The sequence below is a fragment of the Moschus berezovskii genome, chromosome 2 (genome assembly GCF_049115385.1).
Source record: "Moschus berezovskii isolate FMDL1 chromosome 2, NW_MosBer_1.0, whole genome shotgun sequence".
Taxonomy (NCBI): Eukaryota; Metazoa; Chordata; class Mammalia; order Artiodactyla; family Moschidae; genus Moschus; species Moschus berezovskii.
The window spans coordinates 113,642,099-113,662,044 of NC_142461.1; the positions used below are offsets into that span (position 1 = coordinate 113,642,099).

Consider the following 19,946-nt stretch of genomic DNA (forward strand, 5'->3'; position numbering starts at 1 on the left):
CATCACTGAACTAAAAGGGATATTTGGAGCCTTATAACAATAATCAATGTAAAATAGATGTTCCAGTCAAGAATATCAAATGTACAAGAAACTATTTCTTCCAACCTTTGCTGTAAAAATTAGGTTAGAATAATGCCCTATATGAAAAATGAAATTCTGTAGTGATAACTTCTTTGCAGCTTTGTATCCAATTTACATTTAGATAAAATCTATCACAAAATATGTATATCCTAATTCCAGGATGATTTTGAGCTAGCATGATCTGAAAAATTGTCTGTCTTTCTCTGCCCAAGAGTCAAACTTTAATACTAACAATGATCTGTAAATCTTTGCTTGAATCTTTGACACCTAAAAGATCTATGTTATATTGCTGAATTCAATATAAAAAATATGAAAAGTTTATGTATGAAACATTTTGGGATTTTATCACCAAATAAAAGCATTTCCTTGCTGTTCAAAAAAAATCCAATCAACGTATCAGCAATTTTGAGTGTAGCCTATTTTCTGCTGTATTGCCTTTATCATTTAATAATATGTAATATCAAAGATGGTAGACAGCCAAAAAGAAATTAGGCAACCCCCAACTAAAATGTATGCTGCCTTAAGTTAACTTAAAGTGCACCAGCTCACAACATTTTTAAAAGCCTGAAGGATTTTGACTTCTTCCACAAACATACAGCATCCATAACCATATCAATACCTAAAAATATACAATATTTAATTTTCAATTTTTAAAAGCCACTTTGTATCTACCATCTTCACAGCTATATTAGGTTAGACCATGAATTTTAAATCATTGTAACTAGGCTCAAACACATATTTATTAATCAAAATAGGAACCATTACAGTCAACACAATTTTGCCAAAGAGAAGTTTATTTCTATAATGTAAAAATTCAGGCTTCAGGATTCGATGAATTTTTGGAAACCATTCTCTGTGTCCTGCTGGTTGTGGAAGCACATTCTCTGCAAAAAGCTGTAGAGGTGTTTGAAGAAGTTGGCGAGAGGTCAGGTGAGAATGGCAGATGAGGCAAAACTTCATAGACCAATTCGTTCAACTTTTGAAATGCTGGTTGTACATCAATTGGCTGGGCGTTGTCATGGAGAAGAATTGGTCCCTTTCTGTTGACCTATGCTGGTGGCAGGTGTGTTCAGTTTTTGGTGCATCTCATCGATTTTCTGAGCAAACTTCTCAGATGTAATGGTTTTGCCAGGATTCGGAAAACTCTAGATCACCAAAATTCAGCAGCAGATCATCAAACAGTGACCATAACCTTTTCTGGGTGCAAGTTTGGCTTTTGGAAGTGCTTTGTAGCTTCTTCTTGGTTCAACCACCGAGCTGGTCACCACTGATTGTCTTATAAAATCCACTTTTTGTCGCACATCACAATCCAATTGAGAAATGGTTCACTGTTTCTGCACAAAATGAGAAGATGATACTTCTAAATGATTTTTTTTTTTTGATTTGCAGTCAGCTCATGAGGCACCCACCTATCAAGTTTTTCCACCTTTCCAATTTGCTTCAAATGCTGAATGGTCAACATTGAGTTCTTCAGCAAAACTTTCCGTAGTTTTAAGAGGATCAGCTTTCATGATCCTCTCAATTGGTCCTTGTCACCTTCCAATGGCAGACCACTGTGCTCCTCCATCTTCAAGGCTCTAATCTCTGTAGCAAAACTTCTTGAAGCGCCACTGCACTGTATGTTTGTTATCAGTTCCTGGGTCAAATGTGTTGATGTTGTGAGTTATTTTTGCTGCTTTATGACCCATTTTGAACTCAAACAAAAGAAATTGATCTAATTTGCTTTTTGTCTAACACCATTTCCACAGTCTAAAATATAAACAGCAAGTAATAAGTCATTGGCAAAAAAACAAAGTGAGAAATGTGCATTAAAATGAGGTATAACATAACCACATTTATTTAAGAATGCATTCCAATATAAAAAGGCAAAGATCAACAATGCAAAACCGCAATTACTTTTGCACCAGTCTAATACTTCTTACATTCCTGTTACCTGGACTTATTTTAATTTATATTCACATTTACTTAAAAGGAACATATTACATCTTTAATACTGATAAAGTACAGTTTTGTTTGCCATTTTCTTATCATTTACATGGCATAACTATTTCTTGGCGTTTTCTCTTCTGGCTTTCCCTTTGACTTAAGGCTTTATTTACTAAATACTATAAACCATAAACTTAGAATCAAGTTGGACCTTCTCCTCTGTTCATATGATCTGACAAGTAGTTTTCAAATCATACAATCAAGATAAAACAGCCACAGGAAGCAAATACTATGGGGGAAAAAGCAAATTTTCAAGATACCGTAGTCTGAGAATGTGGACACTTTGAGAATGCCTGTTATAAATACTATTATTATAATACAAAATACTATTATAAATACTAAATTTAGAAAGTTAACTACCTTTTTTTAAGTGATATTTCATTGTTATTATTTTCTGTCTAGCAGTACTGCACTAATAACCAGAAAAAAAAATCATTTTTCTTTTAGTCTATTTTTTAAAAGAAACTGTTCTATAATTTATCTATTAGAACCAATTCTCAATGCTGACTATATTTCATAAATCACAAAGCTGTTATTTAAAGCTCATGCTGGCATCCCCATCCCAAATTTAAACAGCTCTGAAAGGACATCAAAGAAACCCATATTTCATTTTAAAAGCTCCAAAAGTGATGCTGATACATCATCAGGATTAGCAATAGTCAATCTAATATATAGTAATACAGCATGTATTTCCTGCACATTCCACTTTAGAGAATCTCTAAAATTAGTTGTTATTCTTTATATAATCTTTCATTAAAAATTACAGACCAAAATTGTGACATACAGCAGAAACTTCATTAGGATATGAGAAGTCGAAGGGGTTGTTATGGTTACTCAATTATTTTAGAAAATGATAATTATTCTTAAAGAAAATTAGTAAAATACTATGTTCTCCTGACATAAAAACACATCCAATACTTTAAAAACTCTACTATAGTACAAACATACCTCATTTTATTGAGCTCTGCTTCACTGCACACTTTGCAGATATAACATTTTTTACAAATTGAAGGTTTCTGGCAATCTTGATCTAGCAAGTCTTTTGATGCCATTTTCCCAACAGCATTTGCTTACTTTCTCTCTGTGGATCACATTTTAGTAATTCTTAAAATATTTCAAACTTCTTCATTATTGTATTTGTTATGGTGATCTGTGATCCATGATCTTTGATGTTACTACTGTAATTGTGTTGGGGTGGCACAAACTGTGACTATATGACAGTGCTCTTAATTGATAAAATGTTGTGTGTCTTCTGATTGCTCCACTGACCAGCCATTCTCTCCCTCCCCTCACACTTCTCTATTCTCTAAGACACCACAATACTGAGATTAGGCCAATTAGTAACCCTACAATGGCCTCTGAGAGTCCAAGTGAAAGGAAGAGTTCTACATCTCTTTCACCAAAAGCTGGAAATGATACAGCCTAGTGAGGAAGGTATGCTGAAAGCTGAGAGACAAGCTGAAAGCTAGGCCTCCTGCGCCAGTAAGTCAGGTTGTAAATGCAAAGAAAAAGTTCTTGAAGGAAATTAAAAGTACTACTACAGTAAACACACAAGTTGTAAGAAAGCAAAACACCCTTACTGGGGATATGCAGAACGTGTGAGAGGTCTGGACAAAAGATAAAACCAATCAAAACATCCCCTTAAGCCAAAGACTAATCCAAAACAACTCTATGAAGGCTGAGAGAGGTGAGGAAGCGTGGAAGTCGAAGAGGTAGAGGCTGGTCCATGAGGTTTATGGAAAAGAAGCTGTTTCCTTAACAATCAAAGTACAAGGTGAAACAGCAAGTACTGATGTAGAAGCTGCAATGAGTTATCCAACAGACCAGCTGAAATAATTACTGAAAAGTGACAACAGTAAACAACAGGTCAATGTAGACAAAACAATCTTCTATCGGAAGAAGATGCCACCTAGGACTTTCATAGCTTGAGAGAAGTCAATGCCTGGCTTCAAAGCTTCAAAAGACAGGCTGACTCACTTGTTAGGGGCTTTTACAACTGGTGACTTCAAGTTGAAGCCAATGCTCATTTACCATTCTGAAAATCCTAGGACCCTTAAGAATTACTACTAAATCTACTCTGCCTGTATTCTGTCTGAATATTCATCGGAAGGATGATGTTGAAGCTAAAGCTCCAATTCTTTGGCCACCTGATGTGAAAAATCGACTCAATGGAAAAGATCCTGATGCTGGAAAAAACTGAGGGCAGGAGAAGAGGGTGACAGAGAATGAGATGGTTGGATGGCATCACCAACTCAATGGACATGAGTTTGAGCAAACTTGTGAAGGACAGGGAAGTCTGGCATGTTTCAATCCATGCGGTCACAGAGTCGGATATGATTTATCGACTGAACAACTAATACTACTACTCTGCCTGTGCTCTATAAACGGACAACAAAACCTGGATGATCACACATCTGTTTACAACATAGTTTACTAAATATTTTAAGCCTTCTGTTGAGTCCCAGTGCTCAGAAAACAAAGAGATTCCTTTCAAAATATTACTGCTCTCTGACAATGCACCTGGTCATCCAAGAGCTCTGATGGAGATATTCAAGATTCAGTTCAGTTCAGTCGCTCAGTCGTGTCCAACTCTTTGTGACCCCATGAATCACAGCATGCCAGGCCTCCCTGTCCATCACCAACTCCTGGAGTTCACTCAAACTCATGTCCATCGAGTCGGTGATGCCATCCAGCCATCTCATTCTCTGTCGTCCCCGTCTCCTCCTACCCCCAATCCCTCCCATCATCAGAGTCTTTTCCAGTGAGTCAACTCGTCGCAGGAGGTGGCCAAAGTATTGCAGTTTCAGTTTTAGCATCAGTCCTTCCAATGAACACCCAGGACTGATCTCCTTTAGAATGGACTGGTTGGATCTCCTTGCAGTCCAAGGGAATCTCAAGAGTCTTCTCCAGCACCACAGTTCAAAACCATCAATTCTTCGGCGATCAGCTTTCTTCACAGTCCAACTCTCACATCCATACATGACCACGGGAAAAACCATAGCCTTGACTAGACGTACCTTGGTTGGCAAAGTAATGTCTCTGCTTTTTAATATGCTGTCTAGGTTGGTCATAACTTTCCTTCCAAGGAGTAAGTGTCTTTTAATTTCATGGCTGCAATCAGCATCCGCAGTGATTCTGGAGCCCAGAAAAATAAAGTATGACACTGCTTCCACCGTTTTTCCATCTATTTCCCATGAAGTGATGGGACCAGTTGCCATGATCTTCGTTTTCTGAATGTTGAGCTTCAAGCCAACCTTTTCACTCTCCTCTTTCACTTTCATCAAGAGGCTTTTGAGTTCCTCTTCACTTTCTACCATAAGGGTGGTATCATCTGCATATCTGAGGTTATTGATATTTCTCCCGGCAATCTTGATTCCAGCTGGTGCTTCTTCCAGCCCACCGTTCCTCATGATGTACTCTGCATATAAGTTAAATAAGCACGGTGACAATATACAACCTTGACATACTCCTTTTCCTATTTGAAACCAGTCTGTTGTTCCATGTCCAGTTCTGACTGTTGCTTCCTGACCTGCATACAGGTTTCTCAAGAGGCAGGTCAGGTGGTCTGGGATTCCCATCTCTTTCAGAATTTTCCAGTTTATTGTGATCCACACAGTCAAAAGCTTAGGCATAGTCAATGAAGCAGAAATAGATGTTTTTCTGGAACTCTCTTGCTTTCTCCATGATCCAGTGTATGTTGGCAATTTGATCTCTGGTGCCTCTGCCTTTTCTAAAACCTGCTTGAACATCTGGAAGTTCACAGTTCACATATTGCTGAAGCCTGGCTTGGAGAATTTTGAGCATTGTTTTAATTCTTGCAACCTACACAGCATATTAAAAAGCAGACACATTACTTTGCCAATAAAGGTCCATCTAGTCAAGGCTATGGTTTTTCCCGTGGTCATGTATGGATGTGAGAGTTGGACTGTGAAGAAAGCTGAGCGCCGAAGAATTGATGCTTTTGAACTGTGGTGCTGGAGAAGACTCTTGAGAGTCCCTTGGACTGCTAGGAGATCCAACCAGTCCATTCTAAAGGAGATCAGTCCTGGGTGTTCATTGGAAGGACTGATGCTAAAGCTGAAACTCCAATACTTTGGCCACCTCGTGAGAAGAGCTGACTCACTGGAAAAGACTCTGATGCTGGGAGGGATTGGGGGCAGGAGGAGAAGGGGACAACAGAGGATGAGATGGCTGGATGGCATCACCGATTCGATGGACATGAGTCTGAGTGAACTCCGGGAGTTGGTGATGGACAGGGAGGCCTGGCGTGCTGTGGTTCATGGGGTTGCAAAGAGTCGGACACGACTGAGTGAATGAACTGAACTGAACTAAATTCTTGCTAACAAAACATCCATTCTACAGCCCACAGGTCAAGGAGTAATTTCAACTTACAAGTTCTATTATCTAAGAAATACATTTTGTAAGGCTATAACAGCCACCTGTGGCCTTCCCAGATGGCACCAGTGATAACCTGCCTGCCAATGCAGGAGACAAAAAAGATGTGGGTTCGAGCCATAGGTTATGAAGATTCCCTGGAAAAGGAAATGGCACTCCACTCCAGTATTCCTGCCTGGAAAATTCCATGGGCAGAGGAGCCTGGCGGGCTACAGACGGTGGAGTCACAAAGAGTCAGACACAACTGAGCACCTGAGCATATAAAATATAGCTGCCATAAAATTCCTTCGATGTAATTCCTTTGGTAGATCGAGGCAAAGTAAACTGAAAACTTTCTGGAAAGGATTCACTATTCTAGAGCTATTAAGAACATTAGGGATTCATGGGAAAAGGTCAAAATATTAACAGGAATATGGAAGAGATCGGTTTCAACCCTCAGAGATGACTTTGAGGGGTTTAAGGCTTCAGCGGAGGAAGTAAGCACAGATGTGATAGACACAGCAAGATAACTAAAAGTAGAAGTGGAGCCTAAAGATATGACTGAACTGCTGCAACCTCATGATAAAATTCCATGCTCAGTGGTAAAGAATCCACCTGCCAATGCAGGAGATGCACACGTGGATTTGATCCCTGAGTTGGGACGATCTCCTAGAGTAGGAAATGGCAACCCACTCCAGTATTCTTGCCTGGAAAATCCCATGGACAAAGGAGTCTGGTAGGCTACAGTTCAAGGGGTTCTAAAGAGCTGGACAGAACTGAGTAGCATTACTGCTACAGAGAAATCAATGGCAAAAGGAGTCAATTAATGTGCAAACATCAGTGTTGTTTAAGAAATGACCAGAGCCTCTCTAACTTCCAGCAACCATCACCCTCAGTGATTAGTCCGCACTCATCAGTATTGAAGCAAGACACCACCAGCAAAAAGATTACAACTTGCTGAAGGCTTAGATGGTAAACACTTTTTTAAGTGATATTTAAAAATTAAAGCATGTACATTGCTTTCGATATAATGCTACTGCACACTTAACAGATTATGGTATAAATATTACTTTTATACACACTGTGAAACCAAAAAAGTCATGTGACTCGCTTTATTTTGATATTTGCTTTATTGTGGTGGTATGGAACTAAACCTGAAGTATCTTTGAGGTATGCCTGTATAGACACTAAAACCAAATTTCTCAGTATTGTCAACTTGTGCTGAATGCACTTAAGTGTGAAAATGTATTTGTCAGAAAAAAAACATTTGTGAAGTGCTGTCAGTCCAGGCATATCCTGGATTGGCAAATTTGATGAATATTATAAATCATCTTAATACTAAATATTTCCAGAAAAGAAAACTACTCTTTTTGAAAATACTAACTAGGGTCATTAAATTATAAGCAATATACTACATTAGTTACACAGAGAGAGCACAGAACAACAGCTGAAAGCATCACTTTCAAATAAGACACTGTAGATTAACTTACTGTATGTAGCAAATTAGCCTCTCTGGGCTTCTGTTTTCACAGAAGAGATGTGCAACTTAACAGAAATGTCATCTGGCTCCACACATAACATGCTAAAACTTTATTTTCCCTCCTTCATTAATGGGGTGGTTCCCAACCAGAGGACATTTGCCTCTACCCCAAAGGATATGTGGCAATATCCAGAGACATTTTCAGTTGCCACAACACAGGGTGGAAGTCGGGGGATGGGCTACAGATATCTAATGTATCATGCAGAGATGCTGCTAAGTATCCTATGTTACACGTGACAACTCTCTCCCCACCCCAAGAATTATCTGGCCCCAAAAGTCAATAATGTTTAGAAACCTTGGTTTGATGAATTCATTAGAATTATATGTTGACACAAAAACTGCTAGTGTATTATGTGACAACTAAAGGATGTTATCAAATTTATTTATTCAACAAATATTTACTATGCCTCTATGATGCTCAAGTGCCATACCAGAGTCTTCATTGTTAAAGTGATCTGGCATTTTTCTCTTCAAATATTGTTTTCATCCATCAACTTACAATTTTCTTGCACTAAAAATCACCCACCCACACTAAAAGTACTTTTATAAAAAAGGGAAACATAAAAAGGGGGGGGGGATTTCATAGCTGTTTGTTTGCTTTCTAAATAAATAGCCTACAGAATCAAGATTTATTGATTTGTAAGAAATCAAAATGAATCTAGACAGAGTATATCAGAGTTTCTAAGAAGGGAGTCTAAGTGTGTTTATTTTGGAAAGGTGATTCTGACACACATAGTGCTCCACCTTTATGGAAACAGGAACACAGAGCCAGTCAGTACTGACCCAACATTTGACTTCCAGGGCTTTTCCTTCCAAGATACTAAGGACATATAGTCAACCAGGAAAGACCATATCCTTGCTGGTAACTCTGACATATAACATATTAAAATATAACATTGGATACTCCATAACTCTAACTGAATATACTTCCTGTAAGAACATGTAATTTAGGGACTTCCTCCACCCTTCACTGGAGGGTGTGTGGGTTCAATCCATGGTCAGGGAACTAAGATCCCACATGCCATGGGATGAGGTCAAAGAAGAAAAAAGCATGTTCTTTAATGTTTCAGTTGAGTTTAGTCAGTCCGACTCTTTGCAACCCTGTGAATCACAGCACGCAAGGCCTCCCTGTCCATCACCAACTCCCAGAGTTCACTCAAACTCACCTCCATCGAGTCGGTGATGCCATCCAGCCATCTCATTCTCTGTCGTCCCCTTCTCCTCCTGCCCTAATCCCTCCCAGCATCAGAGTCTTTTCCAGTGAGTCAACTCTTAGTGGTAGACTATTTGAATACAGCTTTTTCTTTTTAAATAAAATGAAATTCCAAATATTTCACAGAAACTATAATTTTTAACTTTGACTATTAGTCTTAACAGAGAGAGAAAAAAACACATTTATTCCCTTACTGAATAAATGTCTTTATTGGTGATACAAAATCTTACTAATCTCACCAAGTACTATAGTAAGAAGTCCATGAGAAAATACTGCCAGTGCAAGATAAGTAAATAAGACAGAGGAACTAAATCAAACAGAACACCACAAAGGTCATTTATCAGGCTAAAACATTTCAGAAAATGTAGGTTACAGGACACAAAGAATATTTCTTAAAATTGATGAGGACAGTAAAACTAGATATCTAACAATCTTTAGAAATTTAGCAGATTTAAACAGAATAAAGTAAAAAACTAGGTAATTCATTTAGGGAGAAACAGGTATAAAAATCTAACTTTCACTGACATTGAATTATACACCACTAAATTAATTTTTCAAGTTTTCTCTCTTACTGGGTGCTCAGACTAGGACATTAAAGGAAAGGTCTGTTCAGGTTATAACGTGTGTGTGTGTGTGTGTGTGTGTGTGTGTGTGTGTGTGTAGAGAGAGAAGTATAACTTAAATGAATTGTGTGTGTGTGTGTGTGTGTGTAGAGAGAGAGAAGTATAACTTAAATGAATTTTAAAGAAAAGGTCTGTCCAGGTTATAATGTGTATGCATAGGTATGTATGTATATAGGAAGAGAAAGAAGTAAAACTTAAATTAATTTTAAAAATCAATCTAAAACCTGAAATTCAAGGCCAGTATTACCTCTACTTTCAAATAAAATCATAATTTCTAAGGTCACTAAGTGTTCATGGAGGAAACATTTCAGTTAAACAATATGTAGAAGACAAAAGGAAATATAAAAAAGTAGAGATGGGGATGTACATAAAAACAAAGGTAAAAACAGAAAATGCTCTCCTAATCCAGGCAATTCACGAATACCATTTAATCAATTCATATATTTAATCATACCATTTAATCAATTCATATATGTCTATGCATAATTTTAAATACCAAAAAGGAGATTTTCTTTTAAAATTAAAAACTATTAAAGAACTATATAAATATTATGACTTGTTCTAAAGATGAAAATAATGCACCCCTAAAGCCAAGTTGGAAAGCCAAGTCTAAGGTGGTTTTAGTTCTGATTCCCTAGTGTTCTTGATTTCTACTTCCTCCAAAATATGAAAGTTAGAACACACACCACATGGCCCTGTAAAAATTATTTTCAGAATAGAACAAAACTAAGCCTAATGCTTCAACGTGTCTTCAACACCGTAACTTCAATTCAAATAAGGAGGGGGAAAAATTGGATTTAAATACCAAGACTATTTCTAGAAATTAAATTCAAATGAGAAAGTTAATTAGATCTTCTTTCATTAAATGGCTTTTATTAATCAACATTAGTTCCTCTTCGTTTTCTGTCATTAGAGTGGTTTCATCTACATATCTGAGGTTGTTGATACTTCTCTGAAGACAATCAAGGTAATGTATCTATCCTATATTCCTCTTTCACTACAATCATTACAATTCTGAAAGTGCACCAAAGTTTAAATGTTTACATGCAACAGCTCCTGTGTACCTGTAACTTAAAAAACCTTAATCCTAAATAAATCAAATATCCCCCCAAATGCACTTGGATCAAAAAATAAACAGTAATTCAATGCCAGAGGATATGTGGTAAAAGAACTGATAATTACTGAGAAGGAAGGGGAGAAAAAAAATTTAGTTCTAGAAAAGAATAGTATGTATTTTACACTGTTCAACTATGATTCAGGTTATACAGTTGTATAAAAGGATCCTGCAAGGAGAATGGCAAATGGGTGGAAAACACTGATAAAAGGAAACATGGGCTCCTTATCTAATCCTCATAAAATAATGTGTACTTTCTGCCAGAAATAATAATAATCTGCCAGGAGGTAAGGCACACAGACCATGTCTCTAATTCTTTCAGGCATCCTAAGACATTTAAATAACCAAGGTCCGTCTAGTCAAGGCTTTGGTTTTTCCAGTGGTCATGTATGGATGTGAGAGTTGGACTGTGAAGAAAGCTGATCACTGAAGAATTGATGCTTTTGAACTGTGGTGTTGGAGAAGACTCTTGAGAGTCCCTTAGACTGCAAGGAGATCCAACCAGTCCATCCTAACAGAGATCAGTCCTGGGTGTTCATTGGAAGGACTGATGCTGAAGCTCCAATACTTTGGCCACCTCATGCGAAGAGTTGACTCACTGGAAAAGACTCTGAAGATGGGAGGGATTGGCGGCAGGAGGAGAAGGGGACGACAGAATGAGATGGCTGGATGGCATCACTGACTCTATGGAGGTGAGTTTGAGTGAACTCAGGGAGGCCTGGAGTGCTGTGATTCATGGGGTCACAAAGAGTTGGACACGACTGAGGGACTGAACTGAAGACATTTAAATAAGGTGAGTGACGCCTCTCCCCTGTAAGCTCCTTCCTTGTCTCTCCCATAAATTTTTTTTATCATTCTCCTCACACCCACAATCCACTCAAGATTCTTTCCTTCAGTTGATAATCTCTATTTTCACTCTGAAGAAAGAGAAAGGTTATTAGGTATGGAAGTTCACTGATCAGAGGAACAGACTGTTCCTAGTCGGTCCTGTCTACAACTAACTCTGTCCACGAGTCTGGAACTTCATACCACCTCTGGGAAAAGTTTACTTTAGTTCCTCCTCTCTTCAGCACTTTGCTTGTCCCTGTCCCATCAAAGGTCTGCTATGATCCTCTCCCTAGCACACAATAAGTCAGGTCTGTTAAGACTCTGGATACTGCCTCCTTTTCTTCACAGTCAAGGTTCTTCCAAGAGCAGTCAATATTTGCTCACTGTCCAACTGCTCCTTAATCAACTACTATCCGGCATCTTGCTCTCATTAGGCTACTAAAACTAAGCCTAAGTGAAAAATTCTTAGTCACTTTTTAGTCGTTATCTTCGCTGACTTTCATGACATTTACTCCTCCTGTTATTCTCCTCCTCCTCCTCTCGTTCCTCTTGTATCCACCCCTTTACCTCCTCCTACTCTTTCTCCAGCACACCCATCTTGCCTGCTCACATTTCCTAGCATCACATACACTATCAGGATGAGTTCATCTATAAAAACAGTTTTTAAACTTCTGGGTCTCAAAACCTGTCTTCAAACTTTTAAAAATTGTTGAGGACCCCAAAGAGTCTTTGTTTATGTGGGATATAACTATCGTTTTAACATTTTAGTAGTTAAAAGTAAAAACACCAGAACACACAAGTACACAATCAACAAATCATCAGAGTAATGATGTCATCACAAATCTTAGAGCCTTTGGAAATTTTCACTCTAAACTCATGATGAAATGAAAATTTTAAAGCCAAATATCTTTTAGCAATACTATAAAAAAGGCAAATAATGTCTCTGCACTATTGTGTGCCAAAACCCACCAAGTCTTCATCTTCAATCTGACCTCCTTCTGGAGCTCCAGATAGCTTCCTCTGCTTTGGCCATTTCACAGGTATTCAAACTCAGCACTATCCAGAATCTATTACCTTCTATGCTAACCCATTCATCTTCCTTCTGTGTTGTCTATCTCACTCAAAGACATTATCATTCATCTGAAGTTAACTACCTATAAATAATCCAAGGTTCCTCCCTTTCCTTCTCTACCCTCATTCAGTCATCAAACCCTACTTTTAAAATCTAGTGGAATCTGAAAGCTTGTTAGAAATGCAAACACCCACTCCAGACCTCTAAGAACCCTTGGTAATTCACTTGCACATTAAAGTTTGAGCAGCATGGGCCTGGGTGGTTATAGTATCAATAGTTGAGAGAATCCGAAGAAGGCAGAGTCCAAAAGACAAACTTGAGAACACTGTAATTAGAACTCCCACTTGAAATTTTCTCTCTGGTTAAAGCTAAAGCCAGCAGTATTCCTTAACTAAATGATCTTCCCAACTTGAATTTCATCGTCCTCTCATTCTATCCTATTCACTGACCCCTTAAGGAGCCTTCTTTATCTCTACTTGTCTTGTTTACCTTCTTGTCATCTTCTAGAAAGAAGTCCAAATTCCTTACTATGAAATACAAGGGCATTCAAACTCTGACTGTGCCTATCTTTCAGCATTCTTGTATTATCTTCTCTATATAAGAAGTCAGAAAACCAGGTCAATCACCCAGGCAGCTTGTTTTTGTTTTTCCCCCCAAGCTCCTCAGATGAGCTAAAGGACAGTTAGGATTGATAATCACTGCCCTACATCTTGAACAAAACCATGTTGCTGTTCAACCGCCCAGTCATGTCTGACTCTTTGCAATCCCATGGACTACAGCCTGCCATGGGCCATACATACTTCCATGCAAAAGCACATCCTAGTACCTCTGCCTGCTTTCTTCTCATTCTTTGTCCTTGTCTTCTGAGATGAACCCACAGGCTTTCCTAAGGACTCACCTATCATCTCTTCTTTGAGGGGAGACTTCTCTTTCTTCTTTCCCTACCTCTCCCCTGCAGGCAGATGGAATTAGAGGTTTCTTGCTCTTTCCTCCCATAGTACCTTGTGCTTACATCTGTTGTAGCACAGCCCACACTATTTATGTAACCATTTGTCCTACTGCTGCTGCTGCTGCTAAGTCACTTCAGTCGTGTCCGACTCTGTGTGATCCCATAGACGGAAGCCCACCAGCAAGAACTGTGACCTACTCATTTTTATATTCTCTGTGCTTGGACATAGTGGTAGAAGATAACAGATATGTAATAAATGCTTACTGAAAATACATTTTTGGAGACTGCTGAACAGCCCCAGAGTGATGTAAAATAAAGCAAAACAAGACTGATGCAATTTCTTTTGTCCAAGACTGGACAATTTCATCAAAAGAAAACCCTTTTTGTTTCACAATTTTACATTTAGAAATAAAAGGCAAGCTCATGTATGAAGTGATTCATATATAAACTACAATGAAAATTTTGGCTGAAGTAATCAACCTAACAGTGAATATCAGATGTTTTTCACTTTTAATAGTAAAAGGATAGATGAAAACAAGAGGTTCTTAGTGTCTGAAAAACAGTACTGGGAAGAGGTTAGAAACCAGGGTACATTATTAGTAGGTTAAAATCTTCATAAATACTAAAAGGAAGTAAAATGTCCAATCAATGAACCAAAAAAGCAAGATGTGCATAATATTTATATTATAATGTGGAAATAAATAGCAGGAAGAAAAGCTAAGAGAATGGAGATCAGGGTGAGGTAGGGGTGGGTGGCAGAGAATGCTTTAAAAAATAATAATTAACCTTCTACTGCTGTCTATAAAAACAAAAACTATTATCTTAAAAAATAAAAAATGTTATGGTTCAGGGGATGGATTACCAAAAGAATAAAATGACATCAGCAGACAATGGAATACTACATAAACTTTACTATTATGTGTATGGGGGAAAAAATAGTACTTCTATCCTGTAGCTCTCTGCTCTCAACAACTTTACTTCATGACCTATATAAGAATCTGTACTGTGATGTATATGAAGTATCACTCCAAGGGAAATCATTAATTGAGCCATCTCGTAGTGAAACAAAATCTTCCAGACAAATCACTTCTTAAAAGACAAACCCCTGCCCCAATTTCCTTTTCAAATTTTAAGGAAAACATATAATCTGTAGTCATTTCTGAAATATTATGCTATTTAACCATTATTTTGTAAAAATTCCAGATGCTGAACACAAAACAGCAAAGCCAAAAGATTTGGAAAATTTTCTACTGTGACCCCAAATGTCAAAAGAAAGCCAAGTACATCCGACAGTTAACCAAATTGTATTTCAGTTCAAATACCATTAAGGTCTTAAAAAAACTTTTTTTAACATAAAAATATAGCCAAAAGTGAGCCTTAGAATTCTTTGACAGGAGGTGGTTATTTTCTTTCAAACTGATTCTTTTGGAAGAATTCAAATATTGTATCTACAACTTACATTGGGAATATGGGTACCTAAAAAGAAGACAGAAATATAGAACCATTACAGGTGATCTAACTTTTCCTGTTTTTCTATTTAAAAAAAAGAAAAATCTCTCAAAAACACCAGGTTTAGTGAACATAAAAGAGAAATAACTAAATTATTTTATTACCCTTCATAACATAAAACCCTATGAAAGAGGAGGCATGTGAAATTACTACATAGGCCCAAACCTGTAGAAATATCAAGAAATGTTCCAAAATCCAAGAAAACATTCTTGATATGGTTTTTGAAAAAATGTACTTTGACAAGATCTAAACCTACAATTTTTCAGGACTCAGTGTGTATTAATAAAAAAAAAAAAGAACTAAACTGTGATAATCTGGTGCTACAGGGGCTACTAACGCTTACCTCAAGGGAACCTACTGCAGATAAAGTCCCGTCACTTGCACAGTCCTTTCAGCTGCCTGCCAGTTGTCTCTGTGGAAGGGAAAGCCTGATGAGTGACAGCCCTATGCCACACTCCTTTGGAGTGTCAGGGTGCCTGCACAGAACTCCACAAAACTGTCTACCTAAAGACTCCTAGATGCTTTCAATAAAACAGGGCTTAAAAAGATGCCGCTGTTAATATTCTCCTTTCACTGAACACCAAACTAAATGGCTAAGAGTAACTGGGAGCTAATGACCTATTGGTATTATTATCATTGTGATAAATCTACACTAAACCAAGCAGAAAAGAGACTAAAATGGATCAAACAGAAATAAGTTAACACTGACAGGGGAAATATACATACACACACACACAAATGTTGAAAAGTAAGTGACAGTATTCTGTAATCTGAGAAGAGGAAGTATTACAGACTTTTATTTGCAAAAAGTGAAGTTGTAGTATCAACAATGAATGCTAATACCCAAAGAACCTCCTGTCTAAATATTTTTTAAAATGCCATCAAGAACATCATGCTCAACGTGAACTATACCATGGAGCCAAATACCTACTTATAAAATTCCATGTATTTTCTTAGTGGGAAGAGTAAGTGGGTGGGAAAGGAAGGAATTTTTCAGATATTTTTAAGCATGTAAAGTGAAAACCAATAGCATGAAATCCCACAAGAAATTTCAAAAAGAAAACAAAAATGTGTATCTCTATCCCAAAAAGTAAACAAACCTTTACTCAGGACCAAACTAAGAGGGAAGTATAACAAGAAATAGTAGAAAACGGTGAAAAACAACATATTACAAAAATCATGTTCATTTCTTAGAATCATGAATGGCTAGCAACTTAAGAACATCTATACCAATAATATAAACGTTCATCTACATAACCAAAGAAATTATATTTTCTTTCTAATGTCAAATAGTCTTCAGTCTAATGCTATGCTTCTAAAACAGAATAAAATGCTCCTACAAAAAACAAAGATTAACATTTAGCACAAGTATTAAAGAAGGAAAAATATTAATTTTAAAAAAGGTGAGTTCAACTTTTCCTTTAATAGCGACATATTTAAAATGAAGTTACTTACCTCTGATTCTTTGTCACTCAAAGATCCCAAGCTTCCAAAACTGTGATTAGAGCTTTCATTATTTGTTGAGGCCTGTGAAAGATTTTTTTAAAGACAAAAATTAGAAGTAATTTTAAATGGAACATATATAATTCCTTTAAATAAGGAAGACAAATGAAGTAAAAATAAGAAACACTAAAAAAAAATAAACACCAACATCGTAACAATATAGCTTAGAATGTTTTATTAATCAATAAAGTTCTGTCGTGTTTCAGGAACTGACTTGTTAGCTGATTTTTCAGATTATCAGATTCAGGAGCAAAAGAAGTGAGATGTTATTAGGATAAAAAGAGCCTTAAAATTACTTCCCAATAAAAACCAATCTAATGCTTCCTTTAACTAAAAGTATCATTTGTGTTCCTTAATTCCCATCACAATCTTATCACATTCTATCATATCTCATCCTCATCCCTTTGCCTCTTCATATAAACAAATTGGTCAATCTTCAGTTTCTTTGTTTGGGATTAGTCTTTTAAAAGAATCTTATATTAACTTGACCATTTTAACTGCTTTACTAAAGAGTTTCTAAATTTCTTTTACAATATTTTGGGACTATGACAGTCATAAGCTATCACTCTGTCAGATAACATTTTCTATGTTACTATATGTTTCTGTGATACTTATTATTTTGTGGACTTTTTGGAAATATTAGTACATTAGATCAATGTCTTGCAGGAATGTTTAGACCAGACTAGGAGAAGGCAATGGCACCCCACTCCAGTACTCTTGCCTGGAAAATCCCATGGACGGAGGAGCCTGGTGGGCTACAGTCCATGGGGTTGCTAAGAGTCGAACACGACTGAGCAACTTCTCTTTCACTTTTCACTTTCATGCATTGGAGAAGGAAATGGCAGCCTACTCCAGTGTTCTTGCCTGGAGAATCCCAGGGACGGGGGAGCCTGGTGGGCTACCATCTATGGGGTCGCACAGAGTCGGACGCGACTGAAGCGACTTAGCAGCAGCAGCAGCAACAGCAACAGAGCATATATGCCAAAGAGGACATATGAATGAACTTCATGGACAGGTAGGCCAACTGATAGCTCTATGTTTCCCTTCAACCTTTAATAGTAACTATTAATCTACCATTACAAGGTTTCAATTTAGCCTATAATTAAACGAGACAGTTACATGAGACTGACAAATTTCCAATTGATGACTGATAGGACATATTGCATATGTGTCCAGAGCTATGCTGTAAAGGTTATTTTCAACACAAAACAGCACTTGAACTAAGACTCAAGCACTATTTAGAGGAATTTATAATCTAATTAAGACAAGATTATCAAATTAGAAACAGGCAACACCATAAACAGAAATTAAAGAGTGATAAATTAGAAAGATTCAGGGACAATGGAACCAATGGCAATGTTTCTGAGCATTCCTAAACCCCCAAACCTACATTTACAACAAAACCAGGTGACAAGGAATCTCCATAAATCTCTCCAAAATAGTATGAGGGAACAAATCACCAACAGAACCTGCATTATGAGAAGCAGCAGAAGGAAACAGAGTGTCTGACACATCTGAGAAGAGAGACTCCCCAAATAGCTATAACTGGAAGGATTTCTGCATCTACCTGAAGTCTGAAGTTGGGGCAGTTAGCCTCTATGGACTCTTTAAACTGATCTCTCACCAGCAGCGTCACAATGAGCATAAACTACTGAGCATGCAATTGAAATTGAGCGCATTAAGTATAATGAATATAAAGAAATGAAAACAGTGGGGAAGAGAGCAAAGCCTTAGAAATCTTAGAAAGCAAATGCCACACTTCTGAAGAGTTCCCAAAAACAACAGCAGAGGGAGCTCTGTAAGAAATGCCACCCTAAACCAGAGAAAAGTAAGCAACAGAAAATGATGTAAATCAATCACGTGAAATTATAAAGGGAAAAAAAGCATAAGACTCAGAATTACATCCTGATAATAAAAGCATACCAGGAAAATATGCCCACTAAATAGATGAATTTATAACCGACCATTTCAAAATGAGCTAGAAAAATGACTCAAGACATGAAAGAATAACACAAATCAGATGTCAAAAAACTAAGAAGGTGACAGAATTCAGGAAAGTATCAGAAATTGAAATTTTTTTTTCAAAAATGAAGATTAAACCTGAATGAACCCAAGAGAAAATATATACAAGAGATAATGCTTTAAGAGAACAAGAAGGTAAAAAGGAGAAACAGTTTTGGAATCAAACGAACTGAAGAGATTAAAAGGGTGAGAGAAGGCAATCACTTAATAAAATAATAAGGATCCAACATTCCAGTAACAGAAGTCTTTAAAGAACACCACCACAAGAGAACAAATTAGTAAAGACTATAATTTGAAAAAACTTTTTTGAAAACAAAAACCAAAATCTGAAACTACTGACTGAAGGAGCACCAGGTAACTTAAGAGTTCAGCCCAGAAGGCCACCATGTGATTTTCCAAAGGCAACACTTGACTTAAGTCAGCAGAAAACAGAGCCACTTATTTCACATATTCAAGGAAAAAACGATGAATAAAGTATCTTATATTTGGTAAAATTAATTTCTCATCACATAGAAGACACAGATAAGCTTATCAAAATGCCAAAAATCGGGAAACACTGCTCCCATGATGGCAAGCAGTAACACTCTTGCTGACACAGATTAGATAAGAAGTACATGGAACACAGTATATGGTATGGAAATTCATGGAAAGCACAAGCAAAAAATTTTTACACTATTTTCCATCATCTCTGTGGTCACTGTGATAGTACACACATTGTTGAGACTGCTGTGTGTGAGATACAGAAAGGAGTAAATAGATAAATACATAAATTAATTATTTTTAAAACATGAGATTTTTACCTTTCAAAAAAAACACACACCCCACAGACCATGCTATGAGTAATAACCCAATATCTCTTATCAGAACAACATTCACACAGATAACAATAAATTCCAGAAAAAAAGTATATAAAACAACTACCTAAGGGCACTTGAGCAATCAAAAACAGGCAGAATCTGGTTAGAAGACAATATTTGGAAGGAAAAAACAGAATTGGATGGTGGGTTTCCTATTTCTACAGCTTTTGCCTGAGAGAAGGCCCCTAGATTGAGCTGCACAGAGCAGCTGAAATTTGAATCAAAAGATGCAGTCTTACTGGCTTGAAAATTGGGAGTTTGAAGCTGCCACTGTA

General features: G+C 37.1%; 1 protein-coding gene across 1 annotated transcript in view; it reads right to left on the reverse strand.

Moving 5' to 3' along the window:
- Positions 1 to 19,946, reverse strand: part of TLK1 (tousled like kinase 1) — a 193,612-nt gene that overhangs the window by 72,714 nt on the left and 100,952 nt on the right. The window contains exon 3 of the mRNA XM_055398215.2: positions 16,745 to 16,816. Within this exon, the coding sequence (XP_055254190.1) occupies positions 16,745 to 16,816 (72 nt within the window). The remainder of the gene's footprint in view (positions 1 to 16,744; positions 16,817 to 19,946) is intronic.